This window comes from Gallinula chloropus, assembly GCF_964237585.1.
Source record: "Gallinula chloropus genome assembly, chromosome: 1".
NCBI classification, from domain to species: Eukaryota; Metazoa; Chordata; class Aves; order Gruiformes; family Rallidae; genus Gallinula; species Gallinula chloropus.
Window position 1 is genome coordinate 207,782,706 of NC_140085.1, and position 24,515 is coordinate 207,807,220.

Genomic DNA, 24,515 nt, shown 5'->3' on the forward strand with positions numbered 1-24,515 from the left:
GAGATCTTTGAAACTTCATGATGGTTCTGGGCATATTTTAAAAGAAAATAATCCTTCTCTCTGTTCCTTTATCTATGGTGTTTTCCCTTCAATACAAAGGAAGCCAGAGAATCAGTGTAGTTTTAAAAGAAGGCACAATCTTTTCCTTATTTTTCTGGTGAGTGTAAATTTAAGTGATCTGTGAACAAAAGGAAGGTGCAACAGTCCTTTGCTACTACAGGGCATTAAAGTTTTCTTATCCCACTTCCTCTCTGACTTGAAGAAAGGTACAAGCCAGAGGGGGAAGAGAGAAGGGGGGGGGGGGGGGCAGCATTATGGATTCAGCACAGAAGTTGAAAGTTTAACTGGAATTTTTACTTGGGAGTAGTCAGCAATAGCCTAAAAATCCATGTGCAGTATCAAAAGTAACTTCAGCAAAGCTTGTGTACAGTTTCAGAGAGAATTACAAGTCCAAGTAAAGCATGGAAAGCATTCCTGTTGAAGCCTCATGGAAATGTAAAGCTTTGCCAGAAGAACCTGAAGAGCTTTTCCTCACTTATGAAATGCTTGGTATCCACTGAAATGATGAGCTTTCCCATTAAGCACCATGAACCCCAGTGTGCTGACAAGCCCCTGCAGAGTAGGGGCTGTGCTCACTATTTCCTTTGGTATTTTTCTGTTCCAAAGCACTTTTAAGCTGTGAGCTTCCCTCATGGACTACAAGAGCCCTTTTTATAAGCACACATAGACAAAGTATTCATGGTCGTGAGTGGAAAACGCTGCGTGTGCAACTGGAACAAAAATTGGCTTAGGGTGGTTTAATATGCCCATATTTTCCTACCAAGAACACATATATGATTAGCTTACATTTTACTCTCAACCTGTACTTTTTCCTCTTTTGGATTACAGACAGTTGGCAAGCAACAATGAAGAGACTCCGCTTACAGAAAGGGGAAGCAGTAAGACATTGCTGCAATTTCTCTGTGTTATTTCCTAACCCAGAATGCAAATAAGCTGCTTCCTATCTCACAGAATCTAGTTAAGTCTCCTGTTACAGACAGTACCTCCCCAGTTATTGAGCCTACTCACCACTCAAGGGTGAAACATGAAATGTAATCCCATTTTAAATAATCAGAAACTATGATCAATCTGTGCGAAGGGTGAAATTAAAGTTTAAGGTTTCAGCCATCACTGAGTTTGATCTCATTTTTTAATATCCCCCTCTAAGCTTGATATTTACTCAAATATGAAAACTGGAGTTACATCAAAAGTGAAAGACAGATATGAAGGATCACGCCAGCAAACAACCGTGCCATACGCTTTCCTCCCGACTGCCCTTGTGAGTCTGCTAGGTGCCCAGATGCCTGTCTCCAAGATGTGTGGCCAAGCAGAGGTTGAATTCAATGTGAAATACTACTTCTAGGTGACATTTCTACAGCAAACCATTAGTGCACAGAAAAGGAATTAAATCACAAGATTTAAAATGCTTTTTAATTTGTTCAAGTAATGTCATAATATTACTCCAAAAATCCTAGATAGGATTTTGGTTTTCAGAATAGTTGTGGTTCTAATTTCAGAAATTAATAGGGCTGTGAGACCACAGTCTCTTTGGACAATGGCAGGATATGTTCAAAGACATCAAAAGTTGTCTGTTACCACACAGCTAACAGAATTTCCAATGAGGTTCCAGCAGTTCTTATTGAAAACAGAAAGAGTCCCTTTGTTTCCTTCCTCTCTGGATCTTGTATAATGTTCATTGTTTGTTCTTATGACAAATGTACAGGGATTACACTAAAACAACAGCAGCTGCAGAACCTTTTTTTAGTTCAATAGTAAGATCACAGGATGCTATTTGTTTTGCAAGAATGGCTAATTTGAATGACTAAACGTATATACATTACACCCTCATACAATGGGGAGATTCTGAAGTCAGGTTTGTTTTTAAATAAGTCCAGCTTAAATAAACCCACTGGTACATGAACAGAAGGGATTTACCCAGAGAGAGAAAAGTGGTGGTGTGTTTTCTGGTGTGCTTGGTTTTTGTGGGTGCATTTTTTTAAAATCTTTTTTTCTTTTTAAAGCTAGCTGCATTAGAAAATAGTTTTAAATCTGATCTACCCCCACACTTGATACAGGAAATATTAATTATGTGCCATATGCCCAAACCATCCCTTTCACTCAGTGAATATGAAAAGCTTGCCACAGCATTAGTGGAACTACAGGAAAAGCACTGTCAGTAGTAGTTTTCTATTACTGAAGAATCCAAGCAGACAGTAAAAGTTACCAGGCATTAGCTTTATGAAAAGCTCTAGTTCATAGAGCTTTACAAAACCTGGAATGACAAGGTTCCAACCACATTTTAATTAGCTAAACTCTTTAACTTTATAGTTTTGCTGCAGAACCATCCCAGATAACGCTGAAACAAACCACCCTGAAGACAAATCCTTTTGAATTTTTCAGTTTAACAATCCAGTACTGCTCTTTCTGCTTTGCTAAACAGCAGGATAGTCTTTAGCTCTTTTTGCTTTATATCCTGTAGCTTTCTAAGACACTGATCTCTAAGCCATAATTAAGCACTGCAGAACAGTGTTTGCTTTTCCTTAGAAGCATGGTTTTAACTCTCTTCAAAAATGTTTGAGGTTGACATTAGCACTGAAAGTCAGTCTTGCCAAAAATAGAATAAAAATTCAGCCCCCACAGAGCAACCAAAACCTCAAACAGTTCAGCCAATTTAAAAGCTTTATAAAACCAAGAAAGGGGAGCATTTTAAATTTGGTGCCAGTATTTAATCCTTACATACACACACCTGAGAGGAGATAAAACACAAAGCAATCCATCTCAGGCTTATTGCAATTAATATTGTTCTTTTTCAAAACAAAATTTCTTACAGTCATCACACATTCTTCTACCATTCTGTAAAAGCTCTACAAGTATTTACTCTTCAGTTGTCAGTAAACCTTAACCCTTAATAGTGATTCAGTCCTCCAGGTTATGGGTATACATTGCATTACCACTTTTTCCTACCCAAATAAAGGTCAGAAGTGCCTAAAATGGAAATACAAGACAGTTGTCACTGTATTTGATTTACCAGTTCTAAAAACTCCAGGTTTCAAGCAAGCTACTTCATAGCAAAGCACTGTACGTAACTGACAAACCTGTGATGGATTAAACACACATTTCATTTAAGGAAATGTCATTACACAAAGTATACAGTATTTTAAGAGTAATTTGATAATTTTCATTAATGATACACTGTCATGCAGTTCTATTTTAGATACTGAGAAGCAAAAGGTGAATCATGCAGTACTGCAAACAAGTTTCATCACTAAAAACAGTTGGGCTATTTATAAAAAAGGCATGACATTTTTCTAATGTTATATTTACCTCGTTAGAGGGGGATGCAGGAGATGTGAAAATTGTCTTCCAATAGGACCACACAAACATGACAAATGACAGATGAAAAACCACAAGGTAGACAACTGCAATAAAATATAAATAAGACTTTGGTGAATATAGCCAAAAAGAACATGAAATAAAATCTCTGATCTTCAGTAAGGGCTAAACTACAACACTGGGTATCACCTGATAAATTAAGCTGTATTAAACCCTGTTCCCTGGGTAGACTTAGCATTCTAGAACTGCTCTCTCAAAAGAAAATAAAAATAAATAAAATCACCAAATGTGATGATTGCTATTCCTCAAGGAAATAATAAGGTTTTGTGTATGAATCTGGAACTGACATTGAAGAGAAAAAACCAGCAACCCCAAACCCCCACAACAAACCAGAACTGAACTTTACCTGTGGCTTGTGAATAACCTTTATAAAGAAGATGCTACAATTCCCATCTAGATTATAGTAAAGTACTTCATAACTGGCCTACAGAATTCAATTTAATTTCTACTTGTAATTGAAACAGCACAGTACTGTGCCATTGTAGAAGACACTGGTCATCAATCACTGTAAAAACACTAAACCAAGGGTTTGGAAAGTACTGCATTTTAAGAGCAGAGCTGTCTGTGAGTTAAAAACTGTCTGGTTATCTTCTTTCAGATCATCTCATGACTATCCTGCTATTATAGTCACAGTGGCAACAAAATGTAGGTGGCTTTAGTATGGAGCTCAATCAATTCATGAATGGGTCTGTGTGATATGGTTGTCTTGAAGGCCAGAGATCCAAATCTTATGGGTCAGGAAGCATCTTCCAGTTGTGTTTCCTCTAACAGTCTGTTCTTACCACTTGTCAAGAGGAAACAGATTGGTCATGCCAAACCAGCAAGTTTTAGAAAAGAAGATATCCCAAATATTTACAGGATCTTCACTTCTATTACCTTCAGCTGCAGGAGGAAGGAAACCTGACCTACTTTCCCATGCATGTAAAGAGAGTCCTTTAAGAAGCCATGTGACACACTTCATGGATGACAGAACAGGCTCAAAACTTCGGGGAACTTCCAAAAGCTTAGAAAACACATGTGCAGAGTCACAGAAGACACGGTCTTAATTCATCATCTTTCAGGATTTTCCTTGCTCGTTGCAGTAAAAAATCCAAGCAAACAGTATCTGAGCTTTCAGGGAATTATGCTTTTTACCTCTGCCTCAGACTCCACCAGCCTTACAGACAGATTTGGAAAATTTTCAGCTGTGGAGCTGACTGAAAATGCAAGAAAGCAAAACCTTTTTCTAAAGCCATCCTGAAATTGTCATCCTGATAGGAAAGAACTTGTGTATCACTGTACTAAGCACTGTGTAATTACAAATTTGTGTTTTATTAAAAACATACTATATGCATTCAAACAGAACGTGGTTGAGCAATTAAACCAGGAGAAAATAGTTTGGAAAAAGCAGAGAAATGACCAGAACACTGCAGTGGAATCAGCTGCACAGATCAGAGCTTTGGAGGAAAAGAGGAGCTGAATAGAAGGAAAGAGGAAATGAGATACAGGGAAGGGCAAGGCACAGCAAAACTAACTTTGACAGTAAACAGTTCCATTCAGTCTGTAAGAATCACTCCTAGAATTCAAATTCTTTTGAAAGATTGTGTGCGAAATACTTCAAACAGCAGAACCTCGAAGTCTAAATGCCCCAAGAACACAGAGTAACAGGCAGCAAGGCTGATGGCAGCAAGGGTACAGATCTGTGCCTGTGCCACCAGTATTTACTAGAAAAAGGTAGCTGTTGAAGGTCTCTTGAGCTGTTGCAATAACCAAGATCTTCCAATGTGCCACCATCTTTAAAAGCCTAGGGCCTGTCCTCAGCAGCCAGACCAGGGCCTGGAAGAGTAAAACTCACAGCTGTGCCAGTGGGCACCACCCTGTCTAGAGGAGAAAAAGCCTGGAATTGGCAGGCCATACCGGCCCCTCACTGAATGAATTCTTGCTTCTTATTCCATTCCTGTGCTGCCATTCCCACCACAATTACATGTATCTGTCCTGCCAGTGCTCCCCAAGAAATGAGAGGGAGGGGGGTTACCATTTGTGAGGGCTTGGCTTTACTTTAGCAGGCCCTCTACCCACAGGGTAGCAGTATCTCCTCTGCAGACTACTCCCTGAAGTACTACATCTGGCATGAATTTCCAGTACAAATATAAACCAGCCTCATTACTATTCAGCTTGTGTTCCTGTAATTATGAGCTAGATGGAAAATGTGTGAAAGAACTCAAACCCCAATATTTGCCAGATTAGCCAGACTCAGAGTCAGAAGGAAGCCCTGGCTAAGCTCAGGGATTTCAGGATTCTTAGTGCCATGCTGTGATCAAGTGAAGCTGTTTCTTCTTTAAAGGCACTGATGCGTATTAAACCGTAATTTATGCCCTCAGGAGAACAATGTCTTAAGACACGATCTTAGCACCCCCCTAAAATATGCTAAGCCATCCTAAGGATTTGCCCTTAACATCTTTAACACTACTTCCAAGACAGAGTCAGATTACAAAAAGGTAATGATATATAACAGAAGTACATTATATCGTTAAGAGAGATTCAGAGTCGACTTAATTCCCCCATCCTAGCAGTTATAAATCTAGACAAGAATATGAAATTACAAAGAAACAATTAGCCTTAATGGGGTGAAGAAACTGCCACTAATTTAATCAAAAATTGCAATTAAGCACTGGAATAAAAGGATTTGAACATAGTACACTGAAAAATGGAGCAAAATACATTTGCCAAGCTGCATGTTATTGATTTACACAGCAATGTTACTGGTACTTGGGCCTTTTGATTCTTCTGGCATTTCCTGGCTACTGAGAGTTAGCTTTCATTTCAAATGAAAAAGAGACTTTGAATCTCATTTTAAGATCAATCTCCACGGTTGATCTTACCTCCATGGTAAAGAAATCCATGCATGTAGGATGCCTGTAGCATGCTCCAGAACTGAAGGTGCAAAAAGCCTACACGTGACAGCTATTATAAGCCTAGCAGGCAGGTTCAAAAGATTCTGTCAGTCTCATAAATTAAACAAGCATGCTTCTTCTCTGGTAGATTTAGGAGCACCTGCTACAGTCAGACAACTACCACATTTGTAGCAAAGCCAGAGATCTGGCAACACCAACATCACTGCTCTGTCAGACTTCTTTAACTAAGGCACAGATCTTGCTTTTCTGGAAGAAACTAGAACTGAATACTGATCCCTATACAGGTGAACAGTAAAGCACAGCAACAATCTGCAGATGTGTGAAGTCTAGGTGAAGCCCAGATGTGCAATATGATGTAAAAATCCAGAGTAAAACACAGCTCTCATCTTGAACAGATTATTCTGAAGGTTTTTCCACTCTTACCTTTTCATTAGAAGACAAGAGGACAGATTCCATAAAAGTTCCTTTCTTTCACAGTGTTTTTATCCCAACAGGAGGTTGGGAAGAAAATTGCTATATTAGCTCCAAATTCTGTGCTCTTCTGCAAAAGCATTTATGAGATGAGACCCTCTGAGGAGTGGTCTCACACTCTGAAGACAATTCTCCATGGAGAGTCAAAACGCCAGTCTATGCTTAACCTACCACTCATGTCCTCTCCATAAACTGAAATGAACTTCCAAAAAAATATCCCATCATTAGTATTTCTTTAAAAAAGGGAGGAAAAAAAAAGAAAAGAGAAAGAAGAAGTTTTTGTTTTAAAAATAGTGTGTTTTGAACTTCTGGAATTGAATCAATCCTTTCATCCTTTTCACTTGTGGCTCTCCTCTGGACTTGCTCCAAGAGGTCCATGTCTCTCCTGTGCTGAGGGCTCCAGAGTTGCACACATTACTCCAGGTAGGGTCTCACCAGTGCAGAGTGTTTTGTTCACCATTGAAAAAGCAGCAGAGCAAGTATGCCAGAATTCTTTTGGTCAGTTTGTATCTCTGTAAGTACTACTCACTGTGGCATATACTTGCCAAAGCCGACATGAAGACTTCAGTCAAGTTTGTCAAAACAAAGCCTTAACCACTTGACCTGGAAATTTAAAATTATAATGTGTAGCCACCTTTGGAACAGCTGTGTTTTGTGCAGCTCTAACCAGTCATAAAGAATGATGTTCTGAGGAGTTTGTTAAGCTGTCTGGAAAATATCAAGCAGTAGAACAACTCCTCCTCAATCAGAAGTCTTCCAGGGCACAGGGTGTGTTCAGGAATAAACAGAACACTGTGGATCTGCTGCAGTTCCTTCTCTTTTCTTTTTCTGTTCTTAGAAGGTACCCATTAAAAAATATTTGTAAACTTAAATCACAGTTGCATTGCACACAGGTCTTGTCATCATCCCAAGCTTGTGATGCTAGAAGCTAAGAGTCAACCTTGTATTTACCTTGTTTCTTAGCACTAATCTACTCACTACACATAGCTTACACATCAAGCAGTATATTTAAATTCTGTATATATTAAAATCCCTGCAATAAAACTATTCATATCTTAAAAAAAAAAAATTACCTTTTTCTGCAGTTGAAGAAATAGTAACTGGAAGAGAAAAAAAAAGATATATGTTAAGTAAATCCATATTGAACCAAAAGTTTGGCTAGAAGTGAAATACATGAAACAGGTGACTTCTTTCAAAATGTAATTTAGATGTTAGTAGATCCTCCTTACCCCTCTCTGGGGTAAAAAAGGAGTTGGTATTCCTCCTGCCAGCCCTTGAGGCTTGGCAAGTCAGTGGAAGAGCTGAAGAGATCCAATTCTCTGCACTCTTCCTTAGCACACTCCTTTTCACAGGCACTAATTAGATAATAATTTATGCATGTTCCACCTTCAGATATGCTCCTAGCAAAGTTTTCTGAGGCATGTCAAAAATTAGGCCAACAGGTGTACCATTGGAAAGCAGAAAATTAAGTAAAAGAAGTTCTTACAGAAGTCCCTGTGAAACTTAGACATAAACCACTTCCCTCTCTTATTTCTTCCTACCATTTCTCTCTTGCTGTCACATGCTATTTTTGACTTTCTACCCCTGCCCTCAATTCCTCAGGCATAGTTAAAAACCTCTCCAATTCCTTTTCTCCCACATTCTTGCCTCCTCTCATCCCAACAGCAAGTTCTATTGTTCAAATCTACCTTGTATACTGCTTCATCCTCCTGCCCTCAGGCCTCTCCAAAACCTTCACACTTCATTCATCAGTTCAGGTAAGATGCTGAACAAAGAGCTAGTGCACTTACTGGGTCACTTTGTTACTACCACTGCCCTTGCTGGATCTCTTCCTTAGACACTGAATTCCTGAAATTCAGTGAGGAAAGGATCTTTTCCCAACTCTTCATTTTATACAGCAAATTTAAGCTTCTCATCATCAGCATGAACAACAAAGGTTACAAAGCACACCCTGCCTACTGCAGTTCACCTCACTTCAGATTGTTTCCTCTCTGACATTTCTACAGCCAGTACTCTGTGTACCAGTTCAAAAGAGTTATTTCCTGGTGCACACCAGTCTGAAATCTGCAGGGCTTCAGTCTGCATTGCAGACTTCCTTCTGAAGGGTTCTTTTGGTGCCAGGGGTGGCATGCATCTCACCTGACTGCAGGTATCTATAGTAAAAGGGTCTGCAACTATATAATGTACTGTCTCTTCTACAGACAAAAGGAGACATAACAAGGCGATATCTCCATGTATAGATGACCCCTTTTTGTTCAGGTATGCTTTTTGGGTTTGTTTCCCCTTTCCCCCCCCATATCCACTCATCCCCCTCCATCTGGTTCACAGAAGCCTCTAAGAATATACAAGCTCTAGTTCGTTCCACCTAAAGAAGGAAGAAATTACCATTCAGAATAGAACAATGTTGGCTTCAAACTAGAGGAGGTCAGTCCTAAAGAACAGCTTCATTTCATATCAGTTATGCATCCTTCACATCATCCTCCCGTGTTTCTGTCTCAAACAGGGACAGTCCACAAAGAAACACAGACCTGAAGCACATGATTACCTGCACAGTAAGTATATAGAAAGAACAGGTCCAGCTGTGGCACGATACAGCCTCAGTACCCCTCCACTGCATGCTACCAAAGCCGTATTACCTATGAGTGGTTTTGCTTGAAATTTTACTAAGGCATTATTTTCCAGTTAAAGTTTTTTCAACAGCACAAGGAGAAGGAAAAGTCATTTAAAAGGTGAAAATTAAAACAAGCTTGCTGAGTAGGGGGTTTGCTCAACAAAATACTAAAAAATACTTTAGATTAAGCTTTGTCTTTTGCTTCTTATATCTTAAGTAAAAACCTTGCACACAGCTGGACAAACATGTATTTCCTTAGATAAGAAATATATTTAAAAAAATCTTAATTATCCTCTAGTGGGACAGGAGAACATCATTATCTATAAAACTACAAGATCATTTTTTATTTGCTAAGGAATTCTGGTTAAAGCATTCTATAATCTGTAGCCTCATTTCTAATCTCTTACAAAATTGTAAAATGAATCTAATGTTTGAAGACTCAAAATAATGGACAGTCTTTAAAAACAGGGAAAAAAAAAGGCTTAAGATTATATAATCTGTGAGACTTCATAATAAAGATCCCTAAGTAAACTTCATAAAAATTAATTAAAGCTTCACAGGAAGATAATTTTCTTTCGCACCTCAGTCCCTTAGGTCAGAATGCAGTGATTAGACCATGCAGAACAATTTTACTTTGCCAAACTTCTGCAGTTTGAGGTAAAAGCCACCACTGAAACACTTGTGATTTATTTTTTTTTAATCACCCTCAAATGAGATAAAAGATGGGCAGTTCTGCCTCAGACGTACAGGCAGGTTAAGTGTTTCTGTTTCTATCCCTTTCATTGTTGTTACTGTGAGATAAATGAACAGCAATCCTCCCACACGGCCAAATTCACTCAGCAAATGGCAAACGAACAGTTTTACAGGATCTTTATACTACAAAGTGAAGCCTTATTTTAAATAAGTTAATGTTCAATCTTTACATAAAACAGACCTTTAAGTATTTGCCAGGCTGGCAACATAACAAGCAGCTTTATACCATCAAGAAATCAATTCTAGCTTTTGAACTCTGGTTCAAGAAGAAAAACAAACCGACCCCAGAACAAGACATTACCATTGTGGCCCACCAGCCCTGGCCTGCAGTACAGGCTTAGCTCTCCATCATTTTCTCCTCTGTTGCCTCTAAACTGGGCAGATACTGCCATGGGCTTCTGCTCAACTAATACAATTCTCTCTTTAAACATTTCTCAAGCACAGTTTCTTGTTTGGGGGGGTGGGACAGGGAAAAAAAAAAAAATCAGTGATGCCTTTTTGCTTACTGGTACTTTTTTTTGAACAAAATAAGCACTGCATACGATTTATATGTTAACCTCAGGATGCAACAGCATCATGCACTAAATTAAATGCATCAGCACAAGCTAAGTGCCTTCAGCACTGCAGTCAACACAAACCTGTCCATATTTCAGGGACAGAAGCATTGTAAAAAGTCTGTTCTTTTGAGGATTTTAAAATATATCCTTGTTTTCGGTCTGTTTCTCAGCTAGTAAAGGAAAAATAAGAGCAGAAGTATTCTTAGGACTGGTTTAAGTTTCTGGTTTCTCAAGATGATTTGCAAAGTTCTAGCAAGATACTGCTAGGGAAAGATAAAAATATGACTAGGCAGTGAAATCTGTGGTTCATTTCATTATAAAACACTCAGAAGCATGCACTCGCATGCTCACGCACAGCGAGTTTCCACAATGGTCTCATAATGTAAAAGGATTCAGTGTCTCAGCATTACAGCACCAAGCAAGCCAAAGTGAGGAAGTCCTGTCTGAATACAGTGCAGAGCTCTCCTGTGGCTACCTCAGGGTTTCTAAAATCAGCCCGACTAAGGAAGGAACTCAGTAAAGTCGGGCTGTGAAGAGAGGTAAATGGGTTTACACGGAACTTCACGCTGCTCTAGCTTGTGCAGGTGCATGCAGGCCCCATAGGCTCTGCTATCCAGCCCAGTACCAGCTGGATACAAATCTATTCCTTAACTTGGTCAGTTTAGAGGCCAAACAGAATTTCCAGATTTGGCACCAGCAAAGGAAAAAGTTGTCTTAGTTTTGATTTAGACACCTAGTATCACCCCTGGCAGCAGAGACACCTTTTCCTTCCTGATCCCGGCTGTTTGCTACACCTCTTTCTAGATACTCTTCATTACATTGTTATCCTTGTCTCACCTATGTCACAAGCATGAAAGAGGTGGAAGTCTACAGATTATCACAGGAAACAATCCTGCAGACACAGGGACATCACTAGTTGTATAACAAATGAGACTGGAGGAAAAGTGTCATTTGCTGGAGGCATTCTTCTTGGAGTATGAACTGACAGTGATGCACATTCCAGTAAGATTTAGAGAATTTTTTTAAGCTACTTCCAGGAACCCCCCCAGAACATCTTGAAAGAGCAAGCGTGTTTAGGGAGCTAGTTTGCTTTCAGTTTCAGACTTACTTTCAGGGTTGCTACAAAGTGTAGCAATCACTGCATAATAGGGAAAAACCCCATCTCTCTGTTCTGAGAAAAGAGTGCCCATAAAAGACATATTGCAATCAAAGCCAGATATGCTCCTTGCAAAGCAAGAAATTCAACTGTAACTAATGTAGAAGTATAGAAAAAGGAACCGATCTTGTTGCTGATGTGCTGTGTTTATTTCCCCCGTCCCCTCCCACGATGGCTCCTAGCAGGAGTCATACTTTGGGTATTACACCCTTTCCACAAATCTCAGGAGTAACATTCACATTTTGGCTGACATTTTTCATGGGTGGGAAGAAATCGTGATAAACGTGCAATTGCATCCCTTCACCTTCTGTACAGCCAGAACTTTTCTCAGTTTTTAAGGAAAAGGGTTAATATATATATACACACACACACATATATATATATATATCAGGAGTCACCAGTACTGAAACTCAACAGGAACTCCCCACGGGCATTACCCTATCTGCAAAGGCAAGCACTGCTGACATTATCCCAGTGTTTTCAGTTGTTCAGGAATGACATTTAATTGAATGTGTAACTTAGATTTGTGGTAACATAATTCCTGTTTGCAAATGCAGACCTTAATCACTCATAGGAATATGGCAGAAGCATTGCTTACTGACACAAGTGGGACAGACAAAGGAGTGAATTCCCTCGACCAAATACTTGATTTCTGTCACAGGGCAGTGCCAGAGCACAAAGACCACAGAGCACCTCTCCACTGTTCCCTGAATGACGTAACTGTGACCTTTCCCCATGGAGCTATTTCTTATTTCCTGACTGGCAGGCACCACTAGGTGCTTTCCTCCAGAAGCAGCAGGGAGTTGTTTTTAGACAAATGACTCAAGACGACTGAGTTGACAGCATCATGTAGCCAAAAGCCAACGCAGGAAGATGCTGCCAGGTCCCTGCCGAAAGGCTATGGGGGCCCAGGATTTGCACATATGACTTGGCACCAGCTGAAATGAACGTCCCCTGCAGAAATTTGAACCCCACAAACCCAGAACTGTTTTATCTTCACATGGTGCTAGATTGATTTTTTTTTTTTTAACCCCAGCTCTCTAGTCGTCCCATACACAGGTTTCCCCATAGTGCACTGCTAAGGCATTCAGAAAGTAACATCTTCAGAGAGGTGGCTCCACAGGCCTCCATGCTACACCATCACAAAGCAGCACACATGCTGCATTGCAGGCCCCAGCAGCAGCACTGCCTGGGGCTGGTCTGCAGCATGGGTGCAGGTCTAACACAACATTTGTCTCAGAGGCATGACATGTGGTGGACAAGTCTTGCTGCAGGGGTGCATGACGTCACTCTTCTCAACCACCTACCCAGTCCTCTGTGGCAGACAGACACAGCAAAAGTGAGACACTTCAGCTACCAATGAAGGCAAATTTGATTAACCACAAACAGCAAGGAATTGCAGTGATGAAGGGTAAAATGGCAGTGAACAGCCTCTTGCTGTCCTGGGTTATACAGTCAGGAAAGGGAAGAGAAACCTTGCCAGGGCCACTGCCTTAAAGCAGCACAGCTGCACAAGCACACAAGCCAGAGCCCAAACTCCTCATACACACTGTGCACAGCAACATCACGCCAGTGAGCTGCTTTGCTGCTGCTTCAAATGATCATAAGATGATGCCTCCAAAGGCACTGCAGGGAGCATGTGGAGGGAGAAATCTGGGGTGAGAGGAGGAAGGAGGAAGAAAATGCATAGAGGGAAGAGACACCTTATTGCAAGGGGAATGTTCTGTTGTTTGCAGCCACCAAATGTTCTAAGATCACTATTGCCATGCCCACTGCTGCAGGATTCAAAGAAACTTTATCACAAAACACAGTAGTGTTTCAAATAGGGCAGTTCAAGCTGCACTGCAGACCTTTATTATGTTACCAATCATCGTTACGATTTGTTGTATGGTTAGGATAATATTAACACGATTATAGTGAGTCTTTTAGAGCATCTAGGGGCTTGCTGCTCAGAAAACATTATCTTGCCACAGTAACAAAGGAGTTTTTTTATTTAGCCAAGGTCTTTTCAGCCTCAATACAGAGTGTACATGTATAAATACAAACAGGGCTACAGCAAAAAAGCAGCATAATCAATGCAAGATGCTCCCTGGGTACTGAGTTGCATTTAGTGACGAATTAAGCTATAACAACTGAAAAAATCCTGCCATATATTCTGGGAACAGTACATTCTCTGCTACCACTTCCACAGTTCCAAAACACAGCTATGAAGGCAGCTGACTTCTGCGACCCACACAATCCTACAGATGACTCCTTGCCTCCGCCTATGCAAAATATTCCTCAAAGTTATGCCAAAGGTCTATTAACGGTCTTCTCACTGAGGTGCCTCGACATTTTGAGTTATTTCAAAACTAAGAGTTACATTTGGTTAGCATGCAGGAGGATGTGTTGCCAGGCCCTAATCTCACAGTCCCACACTTGTGTCCAGACCAAAACCCACAATGTATGAAGAAATGCATCAGCCCCGATAGCTAAAGGCTTTCTATGCACATGAAGTGAGCATTCAGCTGCAGCAATGTACCAGGTTCAGTGTCCCTGAAAAGCCCTATTCCCTGAGAAGCACCATTCACTTTCAATTTACCATAATTGCTCAGAGAAGCCTAATGCAACTTGATTTTCTTCAGCTATTTAATCACTATCACCACTACTCATTCTATTTGCATTTTGATGGATTTTAAACACAAGCATTAATTCTGTACACCTTCCTCAGCTGCTTACTTGAATCACTGGACTTCCTTCATGGAGATCTTTCCCAAAAATTCTCCTTTATCGTAACAATAACAGCTTTATCACTCAGTAGCTTGGAACTGCTGCACATAAGCTGTTTCCAATATTGCCTTTAAGCTATCAAACACAAACGAAAGAAAGCCTGGTTTCTTCTTGAAAGACAAAGAAAGCTCTTACTTGGACAAGTCAATGAGCTGTGTTCCCTTTGGCACACAGGGAATGGGAGAACACAGAATCAGCAGAAAGGCGTGGAAACTCAGCAGCATCTTAGTGGACCCTAGCTTATGTCCACACCACTAATTAATTACATTTACATTGGAAGGTGAGGTATTTACACTCCAGCTGGCCAAATCAAGCCCATATGAACACTACACTCAAGTATGTGGATTTGTGAAAGGGCCTTTTGTGTTAGGAGGAACTCCAGTAGTTATGTAGTTAAGGCTCTACAAAGACAAGACACTTGCAAGAGACAGGAGAGGCAAACAGGATAATCAGCTGATGTTTGCAGAGTGCTAGTATCATGTGTTGTACAGAGATGGCATACAGGAGATTAGGTGTTCTGCAGGAAATACTAGAAACCACCAATATATTTACAGCAAAATCCCAAACAAAACAAAAATCCACACCCAACCCAACATCGTTATAACAGATTTTTTTTTCCAGGTGATTAAGGAGTTACAATTTCTTTTCAAGAAAATAACATTCTTCACAAGTATATGGGCTGTAAATGCCAGTCAATACCTGCCTTGAATATTAAGGTCACTCAAAGCTGAGTGTCTTAATAGCTACCAGCAAATCCATTTACTTCTACTCTAGACTCATGAAAAGACAGTGACAGTCGTTATTTAACTGTTCCACACAGCTGAGAGGTACGATGCCAGGAAGGCAGACCTGCAGACATGAACCAACACCCAGTTGGATCCACTTTGTTAATTAGGCAGCTTTCTCTGAAGTTGGCTTCGGACTCTTCCATAATCAGCTGTCTCCTTACTTACTGGCCCTGCTTACAATGGGTGTTTATTCAAATACTAGGATAAAATCTCACTGCAAAGCTCTGTGGATAAGAATCTCCTTGTAAATGTCACTACAAAGCATTTCATTGGGTAATGGGAGAAATCAAACTGCCCAGCAAGCTGGCCTCTCATGGATTAGGTCACTGGATTCCTCAAATGAAGTTTTAAACTCAAATTTTTGGTAGCATTGGTCAGGTATGATCAGTATTTGCCACCTGAGATTAAATATGGAACTACCTATGATGAGATCTGACAGCAACACATTAACAAGATAGCAGACAGTAATGTAATTTGCATGAACACCCATCAGGATATTAATAAACCTGGCTTTTGAAGAGCACCCTATAAGGAAGTTTTGTTTTGAAAAACATGAGATTTAAAAACATGTCTTTCAGTTGTGGGAAAGTTTCAATGGTGGGGAACTCATTTCATCGCTGCACTGGACTTGTAAATATTAATAAGAATTTAACATTTTATTATTTTTACTGTTAAAATATTTAAGGAATAAATAAAGGTTCAAAGACTTTTCACAGTGATGTAGAGAATCTGTTCATATATGGCTCATCAAGTTGGTTAATAACAAATGCTGCCATCTTTTGATGCCACCTTTTTGCTGCTTGTTCTTGCAAAACAGAATGTCACTCATTAAACCTTACTTGGACTGAAATATCTCAGGACAAACCTTGACTGTAGCAAAACCTACTTCCTCTACTGTTTCTTTGCAAAAAGGAAGAAACAACCAGCAACTTCCCAGGAATGTAACAGAAGAACCAGGTGCTGCAGAGGGGAAAAAACATCAGGGATAACAGGACAAAGTTTTGGCTAGAGGACAAGCTCAGAAAGACATATTTTTGTTGCATCAGGCCTCATTTAACTACCACTTAAGAACATGAAAGAGCGACACCACAAAGACTGCATGAACCACTGCAAAGGGATTTTTTGATACTCCAGATCATCTGTACTAAAATTGAGAAAGTACTCCAGGGTAAACAGAGTGAAGCATACAAAAGAGCACAGCCTCTCATCCGTATAGCTCTCATGCAGTAAACATTGCTCCCAGCAAATAAATAAAATTCTCAGAGCTTACCTGCCTGCTGACTATTTATCACATATTCTTGGAAAGCATTAACTCAGGACTCTGTAAAAAGGTCAGCTGAAATACTATAAATCCTAATGCAATGCCTGCCAAGGTAAGAAACAGTGCTGCCTACTGCACTTCGGAGATGCGTTAGGGCTCCATGGCAAAGCACTGCGTGTAGCACAGCAGGACTGGCAAACTGCCTAGCAAGAAATGAGTAGAGTTTGATGTATGCATACATCTACTAAGAATAAGTAACTTTTGCCATCGTCTTCCTAAGATATTGCATATCATTATACAGTTGCAAGAATATTTACATTCGTAGGTGAAGCACTGGAAAGTGGTCCACTGGTGGGAAATAGTGTTTGTGGAGAACAAGGAATTATTGCTACTGGTTTAACAAATAACTCGGGAACCACCAAGTGTTATGGGAAGTTAGATCAGAAAAGTGATTACTTCTGCAACTAAGTGTGAGGTGACTCAGACCCTAGCCCTGTGGCCTCCTGAGAAGCCACACGGAAACATAAACCAGGATGCGATCAGGAGGTGCAGCCCCTTGACTAAAAGTCCAGAGAAATCAAGAAGCAAGAGGAGAGCAGTGTCACACAGTAGGAAAGGAGACTGTAACAAAACCAGGCAGCTGAGGCATGACACTGTAGCTCAGGATGCCCTCTATGTCCCTAACAGCTCCCCCGACTGTTGTTTCTGCTCGCAGTTTCCCATTTCCACTCCTAACAGTTCCTTGGCAATAGAGTTTCCCAAGTGGCTCTGAAATGTGGGAAGAAGGGAGAAACATAGGAGCTTTACAAATTTGAGAACATCAGTGGAAAAAAACCCCCACATCAGAGAAAACCTACAGAATCTAGTGCTGAATGGTCTTTAAGCTTCCCTTTGTCTAAATTAATAAATTGTCTAAGTTATGAATTATTAAAAAAGTTTGTGCCTACCCTCTATACCAGCTGCTGCTTTAGTTTTATCTCCATGGGCGTATACCCTGCAACACAGCAAGTAGTATCTCTGTATATAATCACTAGTCTGAAGTCAAGCTTTTCTCACATGTTTTATTTTTAATAATTGTATATAACTTAAGGAACAGTTGCTTAAACTGATAAAAACACACAGAGAGAAAAGATCCCCACAAAAACCCTATGCACAACTTGCATTCTTTACTGTGTACTATAAAAAAGACCTCCAGGTTACACAGGACTTTAAAACAGAACAGAAACAAAGTTTGGTCTGTTTTGGGCTCCTCTGCAATGCTGGTGGAACTCTGCAGGTCACAAACACACAGATGTGACAGCCTTCCCCAACACTGAGGAAATACACATCACTTCTCTGGGGTTTTTGTTTGGGTTTTGTGGTTGTTGTTGTTGTTTGGGTTTTGGGGGTTTTGTTTGTTTGTTTTAATCGAGACTTGAGAAATCCAAAGCAGTAACTACTTGTCAAGTAAAATGATACAGTAACAGTTCTCTGCATTCACATTATGACAAGGCAGTAGCTGGGGCACTTCATGTAAATTTTTAAGTCTACCACATATAACTGCCAGCTAGCCTATAAAATAACTGTTTAGGTTGCTTTAAATCATGCCTGTTCCTCTAAAGGTTACTCTGATTTAATCTAAATTTTGTTTCATTCTCTGCAGTGGCAATTTGCCTCATTCCAGATGAATCAGTATTTCTAGCTCTAAATTTTTTTGCTCCCTCCCCCCCCCAAAAAAGGGGGAAAAAAAAAAAATCCCCATCTGTGTCCCTGCTCAACACTTAAAACAAATACATAATAAATTCCCATTCTGGAGACAAAGACCCATCAGGGCACACAACTGAAATAGCACAAACAAAAAGCCCTGCCTAGAACCCTCGCTGGATCTCTCTGTAAATCATACGATTAAAACGGTTTAAGACAATGCTGCACCATATATAGCTCCAGAGACCGCGCTGCAGAAACTGCAGGGGAAAGGATGCTGATCCAGGTCTCTCTGAAAAAAATCTTGTAGGACAGTAAGCTAATTTTAATAATCAAAAGGGAACACAAATAAGGAACAACTGAGACAGTTGCTCTTTGGAAGAAAGGAAAAAGCAGATGCTTGACATGCTGCAGAGGAGGAACTTGATGTTTGGCACTGATTGAACAGTACACGTTAAACCCACATGAACTCTTACCAGTCGTAGGACAGAATAAAAAGAGTTGGACTGATGTGTTGAGTGGTTCAAAAATGAAACTCACAAACCCTTAGGACTTAAAGACACAATTTCAGACAGACAACTAGGATTTCTCCTGCTCCCATTTTCTACCACAGGCAGTTTCCATTTCCAAAACTAAAAGAAGGTACAGTGCCATCCAAGTGTGATGCCTGCTGCAGGTGTACGAGGGCTCAGTTCAGATACTCATCTTTGTTACACTGTACATTCTTTAATTATGGAAAGCACATCTACATTAACCCATAAAAATACAAGCTGCTATAGCACAAAGTTATAGTTACTGAAATCTCAACAGACAGCAGAACCTGAAGTTCACAGTACTCAGAGGGTCAATGAACTCAGAGTAATGCCTCCTGAAAAGGTACACTTGAAATTCTGGTCCTTTTATTCAGTGTCTTTTAGGAAAACCGGGAGACTAGAGTGTGATGAAGTAATGCAGACACCCTGATTAAAAGTGAAAGTGAATTTTTAGTTCATTGTTCTAAAGGTGTATAGAAAGCTCCAAGTGTTGTTACCAAAGGAAAAAAAATAGTAGAAAAATTTGAAATAAGTTATATTTCATAATCTTAAATACTCATCCTGTCCAAGCCCTTTCAAACCAAGAACAAAAGCTTTAGACGTCCACATCTGAAAGGTGATCAGGAAGTGCTATGGCAATGAAAAACCACAACTACAAGAGGGTAACACTCCATGCAGAGCTTCTACTTCAGGTCTGAAACTTGTGCTCAGGCCCCTGCTTTCCATAATCATCTTCCCTCCCCTACCCCAAAGCCATCCTGCCCATGGACCAGTTTCAGCCAAGTTTTAAAGCCTGGCAGAGCTTCAAAAGTATATGCCAGTAAGTTTCACCAAAGCTGTTGCACAGGCAGAAGAGACAAGCCCACACACCCTGTTAGGAACAGCTGCTCATTTCCTATTTACCCCAGGCAAGCTAAGCAACACCCAACTGGCCACTTGACCAAATGGCAACTAAGATCAAGGAAGGGTGCCAACTGCCACAGAGCTGTCAAGAATGGTTTAGCAGATACTGGGGAAAACAGATGACAGAGGTCTGGGGGAGGCACTGCAGAGAGAGGGCTGGGAGGGAGAAGAGGGACAAAGTCCTTCCACTAGCAGAAGAGCAGGAAGGACAGACACAAGACAACTCCCCAATAAACTAGGCTGACTAGTTGTGTTGTTCCTGTAACAATTTTTTCATTAGAGGACTGCCAAGAGAGCAGATTTCATGCCATATAAAGGGCACAGGCCCACCCATCCTTATAAACTAACACAACCAATACAGAGCAAAGCACCATATAAGATAATCTTTCTACTCAAGCTGAGTGTCTAGTTTTCCAATACATTTGTATCCAGTCTGAGCACCTCAACAGGAATTCTACTTATTTATAACAACAGAAAAAGTTCTCATTTAAGATGATAATATGCATGCCTGAGCTGAGACACTTGAACCACTTTGGATGTACTTAGTTGCGTTGAACTTCCTTACTTTGACACGCATGAGGCACATAAAACAGAGTTAACTGTTACTAATGATCTAGCCTGTTTAATTTGCTGTTCCTTTTCTTGAAAGGTAACCCTCTTTTCCTAGGAGAATGCTTTTTGCATGCTTAACATGCAAACGTTGTGCTTCTGTGCTGATACTGCAGCTTTTTCTGTAGTTGAAATCAGAAGTTCCTGACACACTGCTGTTAATACTGCCCTGCCACCGCTTGATAGCTGCTGCATTAGAATTTTCAGCAGAGATTTCTTCTGGAGGAGGCAGATGGAATTACCCTCTCTCTGTTTATGCAATACACTTCAAATGGGATCATTACAACAGATCACCATGTGCTCCTCATGCGGACTGTGCTTTGGGGAAATCACAGCCATCTCCCTCCTGACAAAGAGCTGCTGTGGTTTCCTGGAACAGCAAGGAGTTCAATTTGAACCATTAGCATGAAGTTATGTGTTCTAAATGGCAAACTTCAGGATTTTAGATACATGAGACATAACACTATTAAAAAAAAGGTAACCATTCTGCAAGCAGATGCTATGAAAAGAACACAAAACTAGTTACTGCAACAGCTTTCCACATCACATTTTTCCATACTTTGCAGAGTGTGAGGCATGAACATGCTCACACATTTACAAAACTAATTGAATCATAAACCAAGCCATTCTCCTTACTACCTTCAGCTCAGAAGAGCCAGGACTGCACTTTTCAGAACATGTAGCTCTTGCTATAGAAGTCAAACCCTAACAGGAGTAAGATTTTTTTTTTAATATAAAATCAGACAATACACCTTAGTTATGATCTGCAGACAACTCTGGCAGAGTTAAGTACTCTCTCTTTTCCCCAGTGCAGACTGTGTTACCAGATCCTGCTCGTGTTTTAGCAAAAGGGTTGCCTGTAGGAAACAGGCTGGCTTCACCCACTAACTCCCACTACATGTCAAAACAGCATCTTTTCACCATCCTCTAGCCAGTCTGTATTGCAGCCCATCACCTTACAAAAACATTTAGGATAGGTAATAAGTTACAAGCCAGCCATAAGTGAAAACAAGCCACAAGAGAAGCACTCCACTCTTTCTGAGCTTCTGAGGGATGCAGTGAGCACACACAGTCAGTTCAACTCACTGACAGCACAATGCAGCCATTGTTTACAAAAGCAATGTTAAAAGCAAAACATGCTTTGATAACAAGAACAAACACACTAAATTTTTTTAAACTAATGAAAAGCTATTTTGGAGCATGCCTTACATATTTCTAGGTGTGTTTTCTTGCAAACAGAACTCTGGGCAAGTTATGTGTGAAAAGAAAAAAGAATCTAGTAAAAAAAGTGTTCATTCACATTTTTCTATTTCAAAACATTAAAGAAAATATGAACAAGATGTTGTCTCAAGTCTTTTGTGGTTCCTTCAGTTACACAAGTTCACATACTTGCTTTCTGCTCCTCAGATATTCCCTCAAATGGACAGTTGGTGAGAGACGGCTGTTTTCACTGTCACAATTAGCTTAACAGCTGATTTACCTGACAGCTCACACCTACACAGCAGTGGTGTTTTCAATAAGCCAGTGTTCACCAGCATACAGCATCAGTGCTTCAGAGAGATACAACAATGCTGGCAGTTTCCACGGGAGGAAAACAACAGACTAGCTCATGAATCGCCTTTCATCTTACCCACACCAGCCCTCCTCAGTGTTCACAGCCAGTATGTAAGTAATGTAATTTAGGGTTACAGAGGAGGCATAACCAAGTACTTATGAGCAGTGAATAATACTGAGTTCATCAGGCACCAAAAGCAAGACATTGAGCAACACGTGAGCAGCCCAGCAGAGGGTGGGGAAAGAACCACAGAGAAGGAAAACTGAAAGGAAAAGGGTGATGTGATGAAAGAAGCAGCCCCAACTTCTTCTTTATAAGAAATACTTTGTTACACTACATCCAGCTTGGCTTCCTACATGATCTACTAACTGAATACATGTTTAGCCTTTAAGATTTGAGCAGGGACTACAAAGAGGAAAAAAAACCCCAAACAACAGGAACAAATAGTTGGGGGAATGAAGGGTTTCTCTCTTCCTGTTTCCTTGTTAACGTCACATCTTAAACATTACCCAATGTTTAAGAATAACTTTTGAGAAAACACTGGTGCCTGCGGGATTTAAATTTAAATTTTATACTCAGTATTTACTTGAAGTTTTCCATTGTGTCTCCCCTTTTTCTAGGGCTTCCCTTCCTTAATCTGCCTTTCCTTTGCCCAGGCACATATCAGCTGCAGTCTGTGCCCTTTGCCAAAGCCACAGAAGTGCCACAAGCCATGTGCCTGAGCCCTGCTCCTGCGCCCACCGCATGTACCCATCCGCAGAGACCTGTGTCACCTCATTCATTACCACTGCGCTAAAGGTACGTCCTTGTTCTTCACAGCACAGAGTTTGCACTACCAGATCCTGCTAGTGCAGGAGCAATGGGAGAAAGTAAACATACCTGCCAAGAGAAAAAGAAAATCTTGTATTTTCTATGCTGGTTTGAACTCAATAGCAAAGCAAGAGGAAAGCACAGAAAACACAACACAACAAACCACAAAAAAAAAAAAAATCCAAACACAAAACCCTTTTCATCTCCCTTGATGAGATAACCTTCTATCAGGAGTGTAAACAGAATTCAACATGTTAAGAAAAACCAACAAACCCACAACAAACCCCAAAACGCACAACAGAAACTCACAGACAAACACAAATCCTTAGTCTCAAGTATGATTTTGACACTTAACTGTAAAATTCAGTCACAGCAATAAAAATCAGTAATTTTCTTATAAAAGAAAGAGCCTGTATGTAGACTTAAGAGTCTGTACAGACTTAAGAGTCTGTATGTACAGACATTAAGAATAGAGCTCATTTGTGAGCAAAAAGTGCCAGATGTCTAGAACCCAGATTTATAAATGCAAAAGCTCTCACATAAACAGGAGCCAATCCTTTCAATAATTTTCACAGAAATTAAAACCTAATGAACTCATAAGGGCTCTCTGTGGTTTCTCTATGCCTTGTGAACGAGAAAGTATTTGTCAGCATCCAATCCCACCAAGGTGAGACTTGGGAGCTGAGATTTGGGAGGTCGATATTCTGTTTCTGAATCAACCAGAGACTACTTGTGCCACCCTGGGTAAATCTCTTAATCTCTGGGGCTTTTGTGTTTGCCTAAGAGAAGAAACTCATAACCCTAATCTGCTTTTTGACATACCAGTCAGACTGCAACAGGTACAGAAAACCTTCATGTCACACCTGTAAAACGTGAGTTTATAACTTTGCACAGCCCCTCTTGGGACTAATGAAACCAATACCCATGTCCCAGGCCTCCAGTATTAAATACTGCCTAAAATTTGGTTCCAAGTGTTTATAGTTTTAAGCACAATTTTCCCCCCCAAACAAATACTATTTACTCACACAAACAGACTACTAAACCACAGCAATCTGGCAAGTTTGAATACAGTGGCACATTTTCAACTCTTACACATCAACATTTCACGTATCTCAGTAAGTGTTATTTTACAACTATACTTATACTACTTGAAGTCCAAATAACTTTTTGTCTGTGGTTCAAGTTCCAGTTCACAAACGTAAGGCTAAGACAAAGGGCTGTGAAACGCCACGGGCATTCAGAAAAGTTACACAAAATTCAAGTCCTGTAGAAAAAAAAGGAGTAACTGATTATTTGTCATGGAGAGACATCTTTACAAGTTTGCCCAGATACAAACTACGTGGGAGCATTTTATTTCTAGCTAGCACGTATTCTACACAAAGAGCAAGCAGTGCAAGGACCTACAGACACTAGTAGACTATACCTAGCTTAAAATAGCTCTTCACACTTTGAGGCTTGTTTTATTTCCCCCCCCCCCCCTATTTTTCATCTCCCCACTACTCAGTGACACGTTCCTTAGTTTTCTTACACTCCTTCCAAGTTTTACCAAGCCTGCCAAATACTGTGCATCACTGTGCTGCTCTGTCTACCCTGCCTGCCTGGAGAAAGCCAACAGCCTCCTGATCTGAAGTTTCCTCCTGGAGACAGATAAGACTAAATATCATCCTGACCGACACCGCCTGCAAGTCAGATTTACATAACGCTGAGCCCTCGACCAGAAAACCTTGATG

The 24,515-nt window shown here is 40.3% G+C and overlaps 1 protein-coding gene across 1 annotated transcript in view; it reads right to left on the reverse strand.

Annotated features, from left to right (window-relative positions):
• The window catches only part of ZDHHC20 (zDHHC palmitoyltransferase 20), a gene marked incomplete at its 5' end in the record, with an annotated part of 42,550 nt that overhangs the window by 17,281 nt on the left and 754 nt on the right, over positions 1 to 24,515 (reverse strand). The window contains 2 exons of the mRNA XM_084279496.1: positions 3,364 to 3,458; positions 7,871 to 7,897. Of these exons, the coding sequence (XP_084135622.1) occupies positions 3,364 to 3,458; positions 7,871 to 7,897 (122 nt within the window). The remainder of the gene's footprint in view (positions 1 to 3,363; positions 3,459 to 7,870; positions 7,898 to 24,515) is intronic.